This window comes from the organism of the source record quoted next, unplaced genomic scaffold (genome assembly GCF_019419815.1).
Source record: "Pyrus x bretschneideri cultivar Hongxiangsu unplaced genomic scaffold, Pyrus_bretschneideri_v1 Contig46, whole genome shotgun sequence".
NCBI lineage: Eukaryota > Viridiplantae > Streptophyta > Magnoliopsida > Rosales > Rosaceae > Pyrus > Pyrus x bretschneideri.
Window position 1 is genome coordinate 432,198 of NW_025999783.1, and position 15,899 is coordinate 448,096.

General features: G+C 39.5%; 1 protein-coding gene across 1 annotated transcript; it reads left to right on the forward strand.

The window, feature by feature from the left end:
* Positions 1–10,474: 10,474 nt before the first annotated feature.
* LOC103952228 (NADH dehydrogenase [ubiquinone] 1 alpha subcomplex subunit 13-B) lies at positions 10,475–13,491 on the forward strand. The gene is made up of 3 exons (XM_009363783.2): positions 10,475–10,810; positions 12,995–13,066; positions 13,182–13,491. The coding sequence occupies exons 1-3, from the start codon at positions 10,596–10,598 to the stop codon at positions 13,324–13,326; spliced, it is 432 nt and encodes a 143-aa protein (XP_009362058.1). The 5' UTR covers positions 10,475–10,595; the 3' UTR covers positions 13,327–13,491.
* The last annotated feature ends 2,408 nt before the right edge of the window (positions 13,492–15,899 follow it).

Sequence of the window (15,899 nt, forward strand, 5' to 3'; positions counted from 1 at the left end):
TGCTTAGCCCACCCATGGGCTTCGGCCTATTATTTTGGGCCCCGAGCTTAATTGTTAATTTGTTTTAGATAATTTGGGTTTTATAATTTTTCACCCGCACTTTAATTTTTGCCCAAAAGTCCAAATAATTAATTCAATTATAATTCTAAACCTTAAGATCTATTTGCATATTTTCTTTTTGCATATTTTTATATATATTTGCGTTTGTCTGCAGGAACATATGAACTTGAAGTTCATAACTCTTTCGAAACCTAAAGTTTCTAGAAACATGCCTTGTTTGAAAACCTGAGGTTTTCCTTAAAAACATCACTCATGAAAACCCAAAGTTTTTCATGTAAAATTAAACCAATACATGTCCATTAGAACTTGAATGTTCTACTCCTATGTGAATGGATTGATTTTTTATCCATTACACTAACCACATCCTTGTCCATTTATTTTATGGTAAGGACATGTCTAATTTGAACAAACTCGACTTCACTACTTTAGAGATCTCTGGAATAAACTAACTCAAGTTAGTCCAAGATGTGAAGCTCCACCTCACCGTAAAGAATTTGCATCCCACCGTTGAAGATGAGATGGACAACCCGGTTGGTGAAGCAGAAAGCCACTGCCATGATCTTCCGAAGACACATTCATGATGCACTGCAAACTGACTACTTTGCTGAGGAATATCCACGAGCACTTTGGGTCGCTTTGGATGATCGTTTTGATCACCAAAATGACATCTTATTACCTGAAGCAAAGACATGACTGGCAACATCTGTGCTTCCAAGACTTTAAGTCTGTGAATGAATATAATTCTGAAGTTTGGCGAATCCGATCACTTCTCAAGTTCTATAACGAGACCTTGATAGAAGGGGATTTCCTGGAGAAGACCTATTCGACATTCTCTGCCACTACTATTGTCTTGCAGCAACAATAGAGGGCTCAGAAGTTTACTAAGTTTTCGGATTTGATCTATGTTTTACTTCTAGTTGAAAAGCAGAATCAACTATTGATGAAAAATCATCAAGCTTGACCTACTAGGGTGATTGATGTGCCTAAAGCACACTGTAGCACAAACCAATGCCAAAAATGTCAACATAGGTATGGTAGGGATAGCCAGAAGCCACCCCGTCAAGGTCAACAAAGCCAAGGCCCATCTAAGGGAGGAAACCGAGCCCAGAAGAGCCCCAACCTCGCTCACAAAGCCCCCAACTTCAAGAATAAGGGCAAAACACTCGCAACCATAGATGCAGACTTGTGCTATGGCTATGGTTCAAAGGACCATTGGTCCCGTGTGTCGTGCTCCCCATAAAGTTGTAGTTGAATATCATTCTCGTCGTAAGAAGTTTGAATCAAACTTTATGCAAGTGGATGAACCGGAAAGTACCAAAATGGAGGTTTCTGACTTTCAGGAGGCTATTACCCTTATGGAAGATTAAAATCTTAGACATGAACTATTTTCAGTTGCATTTTAGAATAATGGGGCCAAATTCCACATAGTGGCCGAACCTCCCCTTGTTTATTTTATTTTTTTTTATTTTTTTAGTTTGAACAATTTTCCTTTATGTTTGGATTATTTGTTGGTGATTTGTTATTGGATATTAAGTTTTTGGGTAAATTACACAAAACTACGTCAACTATTAGGTCAATCACAGTATCATACCCCCATCTTTAAAAAATTTCAATGTCATATCTTATCTTAGAATTTGTTGCAATGTCATACCTTTCGTCAGTTTGTCTGTCAATTCCTCCGTTAAATGCCGATATGGCTTGATACGAAACCCACTCTCAATTAAAAAATTAATTAAATATTAAAAACTAAAAAAATAAAATTATTTAATAATTTTTTTAAATGGGGGACCCAGCCGTACAACCCCTCTTCAGTTCTTCCCCATCCACCCGTGTCCCCCCAACCTTTCTTCACCACCCTATCGCCGCCCTATCTTCCTCCATACTAGGAACCGCATATGGGAAACAACCAAGTTGATATGTCCTTCCTCACCACGTCACGCACGCCACCGTCGACCTCGACGTTGGTGCCACCGTCGTCAACTTCATGCTCTACACCGTCGACAGCGGCCAACGCGCCTTCCTCTTTGACCATTTCTACGGAGTCATCGATAACACTGTCGGCGAGAGAACCTACTTCCTAGTCCCCATGGCTCCAAAAGCTCTACATCTTCGACATTCGCACCCGGCCTCACACCTTATCTTCCATCTCCAACACCAAGGATCTCCAAATGGTGAATCTCACCCTTCGGGTCCTTTCGCACCCCGAGGTCGCTCGCCTTCCTAGATCTTCAAAACCCTAGGGCTCGAGTAAGATGAAAAGGTCATCCCCTCCATCGGAAATGAGGTCCTTAACCAAACCCTTACGTATTCTTGAAGCTTTCAAACCTCTGTGTTTTTTGTTTCAATTTAACAGATTTTAAGTTTTCTCTTCAATTTATCTAGATTTTAAGCACTTCGGTTTTCCCTTCGATTTCTCCAGATTTTAAGCACCCGTGTTTTCAACCAGAAAGTCAATTTTTCCAGTTTTCTTTTTAATCTCTTTGATTTTTTCAGATTTTAAGCACTTGGGTTTTCTCCATTATAAGTTTTCTCTTCAATTTCATACATTTTAAAGGTGAATTGGTCGATTTTTTTCATTTTTTTATCTTCGACTTTCTGTTTGTTTCCCTAGAAAAATGAATTGGAAAAGTTGTGAAAAATGGGAGGATGTGTTTCAATTGGATCTTGGTTTTTTCGTTTCAATTCTGGTTTTTCACCATTCAAATTTGTTATAGTTTACTGAAATAAGTGTAAATTCGTGAAAAATGAGAGGTTGGATTCGTTGTGGGTTTTGTTGGATCTATTATATTGGGCAATTTGTGTGTGATTTGAATAGAGAAAACTGATTTTGGCTTGTAAGGGAAGGGTTCGAAGAGGTTGAAGCCAAGGGAGACGGTGTTGATTGGGAATACCAGGTGGTGTTTAGGTTGGCTACGAAGAGAAATGAGCCTAGTGAGATTGTGATGGCAGTGGAAACGGTGGCGAAGAGGCGAGAGACGAACAAGAAGGAGGATATATGGTATTAGTTTATCAGTGGGTGGGCAGAGGAGAAAGTTGGTTGTGTTTAAGGAGAACGAGCAAGAAGGGGGACGGAGGAGGGAGTGGGCTGAGGATGAAGGGAAACGAATAGGACTTATAGGGAGAAATGAGGGAGAGTCATATTTTTTTAATTAATTTTAATTGTTAAATGAAAAATTAATAAATTATTATTAATTAAATAAATTTTTAGTCTAGAAAACTTAACAGAGGTATGACATTGTAATGAATTTATAAGTTGAGGTATGACATTGAAATTTTTTAAAGATGGGTATGAAATTGTGATTGACCAAATAATTAAGGTAGTTTTGTGTAATTTACCTTAGGTTTTTTAAATTACCATCCTTGAATACTTAAATTATTTTGAATGGATATTTGTTTTAGAACTTTTATGCATGTGACGGATTCAAATTAATTTTTATTTCTGAGTATGACTGGTGGGAAAGTTAGTTGTATGGCAGATAGTGCAACCATGCACACCGTTTTGCGTGAACGCATCTATTTCAGTAACTTCATACCTAAGAATGCACCTCTGACAACCCTCTTAGGCTCATCCAACCTGATCGTATGATACGGTAAGGCACGTATAATGTTGTCCAATGGTACAATCTTGACCATTGATGAGGCACTTTATTCTCCACGTTCCAGAAGAACGTTGTTAAGTTTCAAGGACGTTAAAGATAATAATTACCATGCTAAAACTTATGTATAAAATGGAGTTGAATTTATGTGCATCATTTCCTACGGATATGACTAGAAGAGTATTCTAGATAAGATGGAGCGTATCCCGAGTGGTCTGCATACTACAACCATACATCGTATAGAGTAAGTGGCCAACCCTACCTCTAGGACTGCGCACGAAATTACACTTTGGCATGATCATTTGGGACACCCTGGACGAACAATAATGCACCATATCCTCAAATTATCACGTAAGCATCCACTAACCCGAAGTTTAAGTTCGATTTAAGGAATCGCATGTCAAACCTGCTTCATGGGAAAGCTTATTATTAATCTTTCTTATAACAAGATTCGTTTGAATCCTCCTATTTTTCTACAAAGGATTCAAGGGGACATTTATGGACCGATTCACCCTCTCTGCAAACCATTTAGATATTTTATGGTTTTGGTTGATGCTTCTACACGTTGGTCACACGTGTGCTTGTTGTCCACAAGGAACACTGCAATGTCCAAACTGTTGGCTCAAGTTATCAAGCTCAGGGCTCACCAGCCTGCTTATTTGATCAAATATATTCGATTAGATAATGTTATAGAATTCACATCTAAAAATTTTGATGACTATTGCATGTCGGTTGGGGTTGAAGTTGAACATCCAGTACCCCATGTTCACATCCAGAACGGTCTGGCAAAGGCATTCATTAAGCGCTTACAAATGATAGCTCGATCGTTAGTCATACTTACCAAGCTTCCAATCGCTACTTAAGGCCATGCAATATTGCACGCAGCCATGTTGATCCGTCTAAAGCTTGTTGCAACCCAACCATATAGCGCCATTCAGTTGGTTACTGGATACGACGTATCGCATCTGCGCATTTTTGGTTGTGTAGTCTATGTGCCGATTTCGCTGCCCTTACGTACAAAAATAAGGCCTCAGCGAAGGATAGGAATCTATTATGAATATGATTTCCTTTCAATTATTCGTTACTTAGAACCTTTGACAGGCGGTCTGTTTACCACTCGTTTTGCAGATTGTCACTTTTAAGAGACAGTCTTCTTGTCCTTAGGGGATGGGGAGATAAGAATGTCATGCTCCTGAAAAATGACGCGAATTATCATGGACAACTCTCACTTTGTCTCATTTAGATCCCCATAATGCTCAGTCTGAAACTAAAGTGCAGTGCATATTAAATCTTCAGGGCATAGCTCAGAGCATGCCAGATGCTTTCACGGATCTAGTGTCAGTGACATGATCACATATTTCATCTACGTATGTGCCAAATGTATTACAGACTTCCCTTCTAAAGGCCCGGGTCGCCACCTTGGTCGATCCATGTACATTAGCGACTAGCCAATCCTCTGCCCCTATATTAAAGCGTGGCAGACCACTTGGTTCAAAGGATTCACATCCCTAGAAGGGGAAATCCATGGCACAAGCTCTTGTTGAGCCTACCGTGAATCCAACTATCTCCTACTCATTCTATCCAACTCATGAGGAAATTCTAGATTATGGAAGCGTTCTTAAAGAAACGAATCCACTTCCTGAGAATCGAGAGATTTTGGTCCATTATGCTAGCTTGGATGATATTTGGTGTAAAAATAAGATAATCATTAATGATGCATTAGCATATGCAGTAGCTACTGAGATCTTGTTGAGCAATGACATTGAACCCTATTCCATTGATGAATGTCGATCTAGAATTAATTGGTCAAACTAGAAACAAGCAATCTAAGTCGAACTTAATTTGCTTGCAAAACATAAGGTATTTGGACCTGTAGCTCATACTCCTCCACATGTGAAGCCTATTAGCTATAAGTGGGTTTTCGTTCGGAAGCGTAATGAGAAGAATGAAATTATGCGTTACAAAGCTCGTCTTGTTGTGCAAGGCTTCTCACAACATCCCGGGATTGACAATGACGAAATTTATTCACCAGTTATTGATGTGATTACTTTTCGCTACCTTATCATTTTGGTAGTTTTCGAAAACTTGAGTATGCACCTGATGGATGTAATAACTGCGTATCTCTATGAGGATCTTGATATGGAAATTTATATGAAAGTTCCCAAAGGACTTACATTGACTAGATCAAAATTTTCAAACCCCGAAACACATTCTTAATTCGGCTAAGGCATTTGCTTTACGATTTGAAACATTCCAAAAGAATGTGGTATAACCGTTTGAGTGAGTATTTGACTAGTCAGGGATATGTGAACAACGAACTATGCATTTGCATGTTCATTAAGAAGTCACATTCTGGTTTTATAATTGTTGCAGTTTATGTTGACAACATGAAACTCATTGGAACTCCTAAAGAGCTTGAGATAATTGCCACACACCTTAAGTTGAAATTTGAGATGAAAGATCTAGGAAAGACTCGATATTGTCTCGATCCCGAGATACAGCACCATTCAAATGGAATCTTAGTACATCAATTGAACTACACCCAGAAAGTGTTGCGCCGCTTTAACAAGGATAAAGTAAAGCCTTCCAGTACTCCTATGGTGGTACGATCGCTAGATGCAAAACGAGATCTCTTCCGTCCGAAGGAGGATGATGAAGAGATTTTAAAGCCTGAAGGTCCTTATCTAAGTGCGATAGCGCTTTATTGTATTTAGCTCAATACACTAAACCCGACATATCCTTCATTGTTAATCTTTTGGCAAGATACAGTAATGCACCGACACATAAACACTGGACTGATGTTAAAGACATCTTCCATTACCTTAAGGGTACTATGGATCTAGGCCTATTATATCCTTACGAATCCTCAAGTGATGTCGCACCCCCTTATCATAAGTCAGTTCTCGTCTTGTTGGTTATGCCGACGCATAATACTTATCTGATCTGTACAAGGCGCACTCTTAAATGGGTTATGTCTTTACCATTAGAGGCACCCCAATCTCTTGGAGGTTAACTAAACAGAACTTAGTTGCCACTTCATCTAACCATTCTGAAATTCTCTCCCTACATGAAGCAACTTGAGAATGCTTCTGGTTGAGAGCAGTTGTGGGCCATATTTGAAGCTCCTATGATCTTTACCCTATTGGTGACGTCTTGACGATGATTTATGAAGATAATATAGCACGCATCAAACAACTCAAGAACAATTACATCAAATAAGACAACACCAAGCACATTGTGCCAAAGTTCTTCTTTTCACATCAACAGTAAAAGCATTAGAAGATTAAAGTAACGCAAATCCATTCACAAGACAATCTGGCTGACCTCTTCACCAAATCACTACCGAAGGCGACGTTTCAGAAGCTTGTTCAAAGAATAGGTATGCCTAGACTTTCTGAGTTGTAACATTGTTATTTCTCTTTGGAATTGTGTCAAACTCAAGGGAAGTATCCTGAAGTATACTTGCTTGATCTTAATGTACTCTTTTCCCCTACGATTAGGAGCATTTTTCCCATTGGGTTTTTGGTACCTAACAAGGTTTTGACGAGGCACCCATCTTAGGTTGATCATATCCTTGATGATGTCCTGTAGACGTTTCATTTGACTTTGCATTTCTCATGCATTTTTCCTTAGACTATGGATTTTGTCCGTATTTGGATTTTACCATAGCCTTTGGGTTTTTGTGAGACTTAGTTCCATATGCAAGTTCCTACTTTACTTTGAGACTAGCTTGTTCCCAAAATCAGTGCCGACGAGTCGACTTCCTCAACTCTACATGATGCCGAATCTACTTGAGTATTTACACACTCAAGGGGAAGTGTTATAAACTTTGTATTTAAGTATGATTGTGTAAATCCTAGATTAGATTTGATACTAGTTATTCTTTCCTATTAAGACTTGTATTCCTTGGAGGAGAATGATTTTTCCCTTCCTTATTACTATAAATAAAGGCACTGCGTAGGGAGAATAACACATCCTCTACACAACCTTACAAACACATCTCTCTCCCTCTCTACTGTGCCCCCTCTCTCCCTTGTCAGATTAAAATAAACCACAACAAATCCTTTTATTAAGTTTTAATTGTTAGACTTTGAATTTGAATATGTGTGTAGACATCAAAATTTCGGTGAAGTAAATATTCACTGACACATTAAAGTTTCAACATGTCAGAGCATACGTGGCATACGCCATCTGTCTCACAAATCATACACATGGATGTAACTCATTAAAATTGTACGAGTCATCAAGAAAGACAAGTGTCAATACTTGGTTGGTAGAAAGGAATTGTTTGATTGTAATTTAATTAAATCAAATACTAACTGATGGAGTCAAATCACGAACCGGCCCACAAATTGAGTTGTGATTCTTTTGTCAATTAATCAAGCCCACAACCAAGGCTAATACCATCCATAAGCAAAGCTTGGAGAGTCTAAAAATAGGAACCTCTAAGATAAAGAAAAGGGAGTCAGAAAATCATTCACGTCCAAATGCTGAAGCTTTGAAACTTTGAAGCTCTCAAGCAGTCAAACCCCCCAAACACTCAAACACTCAAGAAGACTCGAAAAACCCTCATCGTTCTTCGTCAAACCCATGAAGAACCACCAAGCACCCCCTACAAGTGTTGGTTCCTCCATTGCCAAGAGTCAAAACCTTGCAGCATCCGTTCATCCAAGATCAAGTCATCGTGACCCTCAGATTAACAACACTCATCTACACATTTCGAAGATCGAATTAGAGGATTCAAGTTTTAAAGAAATTGTACCCTAATTTACATTAATATAAATATTATTTTCCTTCTTAATCTCAATTCATAGAAAAGGAAAAAAAAGCTTGCTTTGATTCTCCTGCACATAAGCTTCCTAGCAGGACCCAAAGTCATGAGCAATTTTGTGACTTTATGTTTTGCTTTTTTGTCATATGGATTGTATCATCTGGGTTTTGGTAGATCCGGTGATTTGAGACCCGTTAGGGGAGTTGGCGTGTTGGGTTGGCAATGTAACGGCAAAGGGTGTGAAAATCCAAGCTTTTTCAATAGATGTGCGGCAAGCGGCAAATGGAAGGAAATAGACAAGAATAGCAGAGGAACGAAGTAGTGTAGTAGAGGAATGAAGCAGGTCCGTCTTAGCTAGTCCCATGGTTTTCGGGGACTCTAGCTAAGAACTTCTAGCGACACTGCCAATCCTAACTAATGTTACTAATGTTAGTCCTGCATACTAACAAACACTGGACTACACTAGGAGTTAGTCCAGTCTAGTCCAATGACGCTTAGTGAAGCCAAACAAATGGGCCTTAAAGGTGGTAGTGGTCCCTAAATGGGACTCCATTGGAGATGCTCTAGGTAAGTTTACGAAAACTCAGAACCATAACTAAACCAATTGATTACAGTTTGATGATTAGGCCTTCTAATTTCATTTTATTTTTTGTTAAAACTAATACAGTTTGGATGGGCCAACTTGGCCGGTTCAGTCAGATTGATGCCCACTCCTATACGAAACAGTTAAAACTGCTCAAATTAGGGAAGAGGTGGTTAAATGTGAAAATATAGACTTTTTGCAATCAATAAGGATTCGACATGTGGTGCTTCTAAGTTGATTTTCATTGCTTTAGATCACCTACGAGTGGGAACATTTCTACTCCCCACCCCAAGTGATGGTGATGCTCACCACCCTATTTATTACTGTTAGATAAATTTAAATTTTGAAATTGGGTACTGGATAAACATAAATTTCAAAACTTAAACTCATGCAACAGTGATAAATAAGATGATGAGCATTAGTACCACTTTAGGGTGATTAACAAAAATATTCCCACAATACCTAAAGCAACCAAAATGTTAGTGTAGTAGAATCTAATATGGGCTAGGTCTTATAAAACTCTGTGGAATTAGGTTTACTTGTACACCAAGTCACTTGGCATATATATGTATATGTATCCTTGTAAGGTCAATGAAATTAATACAATTATAATTCAACATGGTATCACTCGTTTAGGTTTCCCGTTTCATGGTAAACCCCTAACTTTCTCCCTCTTTTCCCAATTCTTGTTGTCTCCTTAGGCTATTTTTCCCATACACTTTTTCCTTGTACAGTGACCCCTCCCCTGTCCCGTCCATCATGACTACTCAAACATCTTCCTCCTCTACACCCATTGGACCTTCTCTCTTTGGTCCTAACGTTGCTCACTTTCTAAAACTCACCGACTCCAATTATCTCCTTTGGCTTAGTCAGATGATGCTGCTTCATATGGGTCACAATTGTTTTGGTTACGTGCATGGCACAATTCAAGCTCCTCCCGTTACTCTTCCTACTACTGACAAGGAGCCAGCTCGCCAGAATTCACTACGCAGTTCCAAACTGATAAGTTGGTTGTCAGCTATTTGACTTCCACTCTTTATGAACCTATTTTGTCCCTCACTATTGGCAAAACCTCCCGTCATGCGATTTAGGAGCATCTTCATGTGCACTTTTCTCAAGCTTCTCTTTCTAATGCTACCAACCTTTGGTTGCAACTTGTGAAATCTTCAGAAGGGTTCTCATTTCATCTCGGACTATCTTGAACAAGCTAAATTTGTCATTGACTCTCATGCTGCTATTAATCAACCCGTCTCTAATACTGATTTGGTGAGTTCTATTCTCAAAGGTATTGGTGCTGATTATTCCGTATTTGTGACTGCTGTCATTAATTCTCCACCCCTGCTTGAGTTCCCGGACTTACGATCTCGCCTATTGCAATTTGTATCATAAAATAGTTCACATCCACAAGCACCATGTGTCGCGTCCTCATTGATCACAAAAAGCCCATATTTCCACATTTACCCCCACCACTCTAGCCTGACTTGGTTTCCACCCGCTCCCTTGAATACTCCCCAAACAGCACAAGCAACAAATTCTCAGCTGTGATTGTGAACCGGTGAAGGGAAACGCTAAGAAAGCTCCGAAAATGACAGAGGCAGTCATAAGAAAAAAGCCGGGGATGGCGAGCGTGAAGGACATGCCGGTTCTCCAGGACGGTCCACCGCCGGGGGGGTTTGCTCCGGTTCGATACGCTCGCCGGATCCCCAACAAAGGTCCCAGCTCAGTTGCCATATTCCTTGCTGCCTTTGGTACCTTCTCTTGGGGCATGTACCAAGTCGGAAAGGGCAACAAGATCCGAAGGTCTGAGATTTTTCATCTTTTTCGTATTGCTTTTTAAATTTTGTTATATGGGTTTCGTTTTAATTTTTTGAATTCCCTTTTTATTTTGTGGAATTGAGCCACAGAAATGCGGATGATCTTTCTGGGTTTTTTTTTTGTTTCATTGAATTCTTTTGCAATTGTTGTAACCGTAGTATTTTTCTTTGATAAATTACTGTAATTCCCGATGTTTAGCTTACAATTTCAGGGGTTTTAATTCGTATTCATGAATTTTTGGAGGCATAATTTGCAAACTGTTAAATTCTTTATTTTTAGGGGCATGTGAGTAGTTAGATGATATGCAGGACGGTCATATTGATTACGGTTAATTTGGGCTGAGCTGAGGATTAAGTAAAAAGAGCATTTTGGATGAACGGGTAAAGGGGAAGAATTCAGGTGTAGCCGTATGGTAAGCACATTCTCCGATAGTAATAGTCCTGTGCTCAACTATTAGGGTAGTCCATTTAATACTTGCGAAAATAGACGCGAATACATTCATAATGTGCTAAGGGGCTCATTTTGCAGCCTGCATTACATTGGTAACAACTCTGAATTGTATCAATTAGTTTGAATTCCATATTTGGACTGGTTTTTCTTAGCATTGCCTGTTTTATCCAGATCCCACCGAGTATAGTATGTAGGTGTGCATGAGTAATGCCTGCAGAGTATTAACTTATCAGAACAGCCTCCTCAGCCCCTCTGCTCCCTATTTCCGGATTATCATCTCATTCCATCAGCCACTTAAGCCTCACCCTCATCTTTCACATATGTTTGTGACCTCTGCTCCCCCTCCTCTGCCTCCCACATATCTCCTTCCACACACCACTCACCAGATTGGCAGCATAACCAACCATCCCACCTCTAGTAACCGTCCTAATTCAGCTTGCACAATCAGAATACGGATTGATCTGGTGTGTCATAACCACCCAAAAGGAATCAACTTTGGAGGCATGTCGTAAATGTCTGCTAGACAAGTGTTCGAATAAAGACGAAGAATCAGAGTTGATATTTTTCCTTTGTTTCTTTATGCGTGTGCTTGCTCATATAAAACAAAGAATAAAAGATTGAAAGGTGATGGTTTTTGCTCCTCTTGCTTAGGGCTAAAGAATGACGAGGAATGCAATGGAGAGTTTAAACCCTTTATTTTTTACTTTGGTTTCAAGGTCATGTTGTTTGGGCGATATGGACTATGCAGTTCAGTCTATGTTTTCTATACCAGAATAAGGATGTTTTGGTTTTATGTTCCAAAAATGAACCAAACTTGGGCAGAGTTCGACCCTGAATGCATCAATTGCATATCCCTGAAATGCGGGGTGCTGATGCTTTAACTAACCCAGATAGTGGATATTCTTGTGCCTTCATTTCATGCAGTTTCTTACTTGTTCCATGGTACCTTTTAATTTGAGGTGTCAGTTTTGAGCTTTGGAGACAATCGGCAGGTGTTCTTGGTTAGTTCATCCATCTGCTTTCCTCAGCATTTATAGCCTTGCTTATTTGAAGCCTTTCTTGAAATCAAACCTTCAGCTAGGTTAGTCCTCTAGGTTATCGTGTGTGATCCATTTTTATGTGACACCTAAAGCTCTATCCCCAACTGATGTGCAAGGCTAGTATAAATTAAATTACGTCTTCATTCACTTGTCAAATTGGATGCTGCCATGAGGTAATAGTAAGAAAATAAGCAGATGATAGGTGTCCTCTTATGATTTATTATGATGCTTATGAAATGGTGATCTTGGTTCCTTGGGATGAAAATGTTAGAATGAGCTTTTAAGTCTTCATGGTTAATAGAAACATTTCATTGACTTTATGGTGATAGAAAAGCCGAAGATGTGTATATGTTGATTTTTAATAGATAATTTTGAAATACGAGATTGGGGTGGCTATTTGGACAGCGGTAGCTACTGCTTTATCTGTTTTTTGCACGTATTTTCTTACATGCCCTTGACTTTTATTTTTCCTTGGGAATGAGATTGGGGTGGAAGATGGAAATATTACTGTGATTTGCTTCAATTTTAATTTTACATCATTAGGAGAATACTTGATTTTCTTTTCCTGTCATAGTAACAAGTAATTAATTATTTGGGTAAGCGGAGCCAACTATTTGTTCTCATTGATCGGTTCCTGAATATAATGTATATTACAAGCTTAAAAATTATCTTTATATAGGGCGCTCAAGGAAGAAAAGTATGCTGCTCGCAGAGCAATACTGCCAGTGCTTCAAGCTGAAGAAGATGAAAGGTAAACTGATTATTTTGTTGGTTGTCTCCTTACAGTCATGTCTCATGTGCGTAATCTTCATCTCCCAGAATTGCAAGTCAACAAATCCACTTATCTGTCTGTTCTGTTTCTTCAGATATGTCAAAGAGTGGAAAAAGTATCTTGAGTACGAGGCTGAAGTAATGAAGGATGTGCCTAATTGGAAAGTTGGCGAGAGTGTCTACAATTCTGGAAAATGGATGCCCCCAGCAACGGGCGAGCTCCGCCCTGAAGTTTGGTGATACTTTTTTCCACTCCAGTTGCTTGCGTGATCGGCTCTAGTTGTTTTGTTCTCTCTTATTGCATGTTTGCTTTGGTGCGATGCCATTGCCTTGTTCTTGTGAAATAAAAATGCAGCAGAAAACCTATTCTTCTTGTTTGCAAATACAACAACAGCAATTATCTTATTTTGCCCCCCTTATTATCATTCTCTTCTTCATTACCTAAGATTAAGAGTTAGAACAAGGAAGACTTTTCGTTCACTGTGCTATTCGACGATGCCTAAAACCCGTGATAATTTATCTGACTGTATTGAACAAATTTTATGAGGATTAATTTTACTTCAAAAAGGGTTAAGAGTTACTTGTTACCTAAGAATGAGTGGAGCCGGGAAAACTCCGATAGCGGATTGGATCCATCAATGAGTAATGCAAAGGAGAAACCGAGCCCGTGAAGGCGCGGGACGGGAGGAAGAAAAATTCAAGCAGACAAGAGCCTCCTAGGCAGATGTGTTTCTTGGCAGAGGATTCACGTATTTTCTGCAAACACAAGAAAAGAACTTATATAAACAAATCCAATGTAGATCATTGATTACTTGTTACGTGAACTAGGGTTGTCGAAAAAAGTTTACCAAGCTGATCACACGAGAAACCGCTCGTCAGATGTGAACATTTTAGCTCTACAAAAGGCTCTAGCCTTCAAATCCTGACGGACTTGTTCTCTATGCAACAGATATGCTTCCGCCACTTCCCGTTTAATTCCGACGATCCAACTTGATGATAAATTCCAAAAGGTAAAACAATCACAGAGGTTCTAAATGCATATCAGCACAGTAATACTGACATAACAAAAGTTCCCGTACAAAACAGAAATGCGAATATCCGCCTTGAGAGATGAAGGTTGAGAATTATCCGCGGTTGAGGGAGAACAACTTGGCGAATTCTTTCCAGCCCTTGTGAAACCACAGCCTTCCCTCACCCCTTCCCAATTTAATTGAGGAATATCGAGTCTGGCAGCCAATCTCCATAACTTCAACTTTCATTCCAAGGAAATGGAAAATGTCATTTACATAAAATCCAGGAATAATGCATTTAACAAGATCTGGACTCAATGCCGAAATGGCCAAAACAATAGTTCCACTGGATGCGAACAAACTCCGCATTTAAGTTTCTCTAAGCCTTCCTTTCACATATAGAAGATAATAAACTTATGGCGGTAAGCCTCATAATTAACACCATGTCCTACACCAGTCTCTCTTTTGTCACCTTTGTTCTGGCAATCTTGACAATAAGTACACTTGCTGCTACATCATCCCCTACTCTAGCAGAAAAAGTTACTAATCGCCATTACGAGATTCACGTCATCAATGGCTTCACCGACAGCGATAAGCCATTGATCATACATTGTCTGTCCAAAGATGGCTATCTTGGCGTGCATACCATTTGGAAGGATCGAGAGTACAATTGGGATTTCGGAATCGGCATTGGAAGAGCATTCGCTGCTCCTGCGACTTTGTATGGGATTCACAGCAGCAACACTCTGACGTTCTCTATGGGGGTTCGATGAAAAAACACATAAGCTGCTATGGAACAGAGAGGTATTTTTGGTTAGTTAAAGAGGCTGGTGTGGAGCCTAAAATAATCCCAAATATTCTAGAGGCGACACGTGAACTTTTATTTAAGAAAGATAAGATTGTCCTCAATAAATGGGCAGGCTTCTCAGATGCTCCCACGCACAGCTTACACCCCTGGAGGTCTCAGCAGCTGAATACGACTGCCCATAGCTCACCTGCCCTTGACAAAGAATTAAGGATAAGGATTAATTACCCAAATCCTATCTTTAATACATTCCTTATTGAAGATTGACTCCAATCAAGTAAGTAATCCCAATTTAAATCAATTAGGGATAATTACACCATTATATCAAAATATTATTTCCTATTTAACATCTTGGATATATTTAGATAATGTCTCTCCATTAAACACTATATGGCCGGCCCTAACCCTATAAATACCCCATATTCTACCAAATTTTGAGAGTTTTTGCAACCTTAAAAAAACACTAAACACTTTACTCTCTCAGAGAAACTAACTTAGGCATCGGAGATCCGTTGACCTAACCCTTTTGTAGGTGCATTTTCGTCAAGACTGAAGACGGCGGAAATTTGCATTGACAAATTTGTGCTTTCATTGAGAGCGGATTCAAAACATTCAAAGAAGCCTTTCGCATTTGTTTCTTAAATTTTTTGTTACATTGAATTTCTCACACGTCATATCAATAATTTTTCCAACAAATGTTTCTTGATCAATCCCTGGAGAAAGGATACAATGGTAGGAAACTCAAAAACTACAACAAACAGAACCTCGTACGTTCAACCGAAAAATGGAGACGAGGACATAGCCCCACGTCAGAGGTCCTCAAGGTTCAACGTGACAACAGGAAGAGCCCCACCGTCGCGAAGCCACACCGCTACCACCATCATCGTGACCCACCAGGCCACGACACCATTTCCACCTTTACAGTGCCGCACTCTACGAAACCTTAGGTTACCAAACCCTAGGCAAGAGACCCAGGTCCACTTCCAAGCCCATAGGCA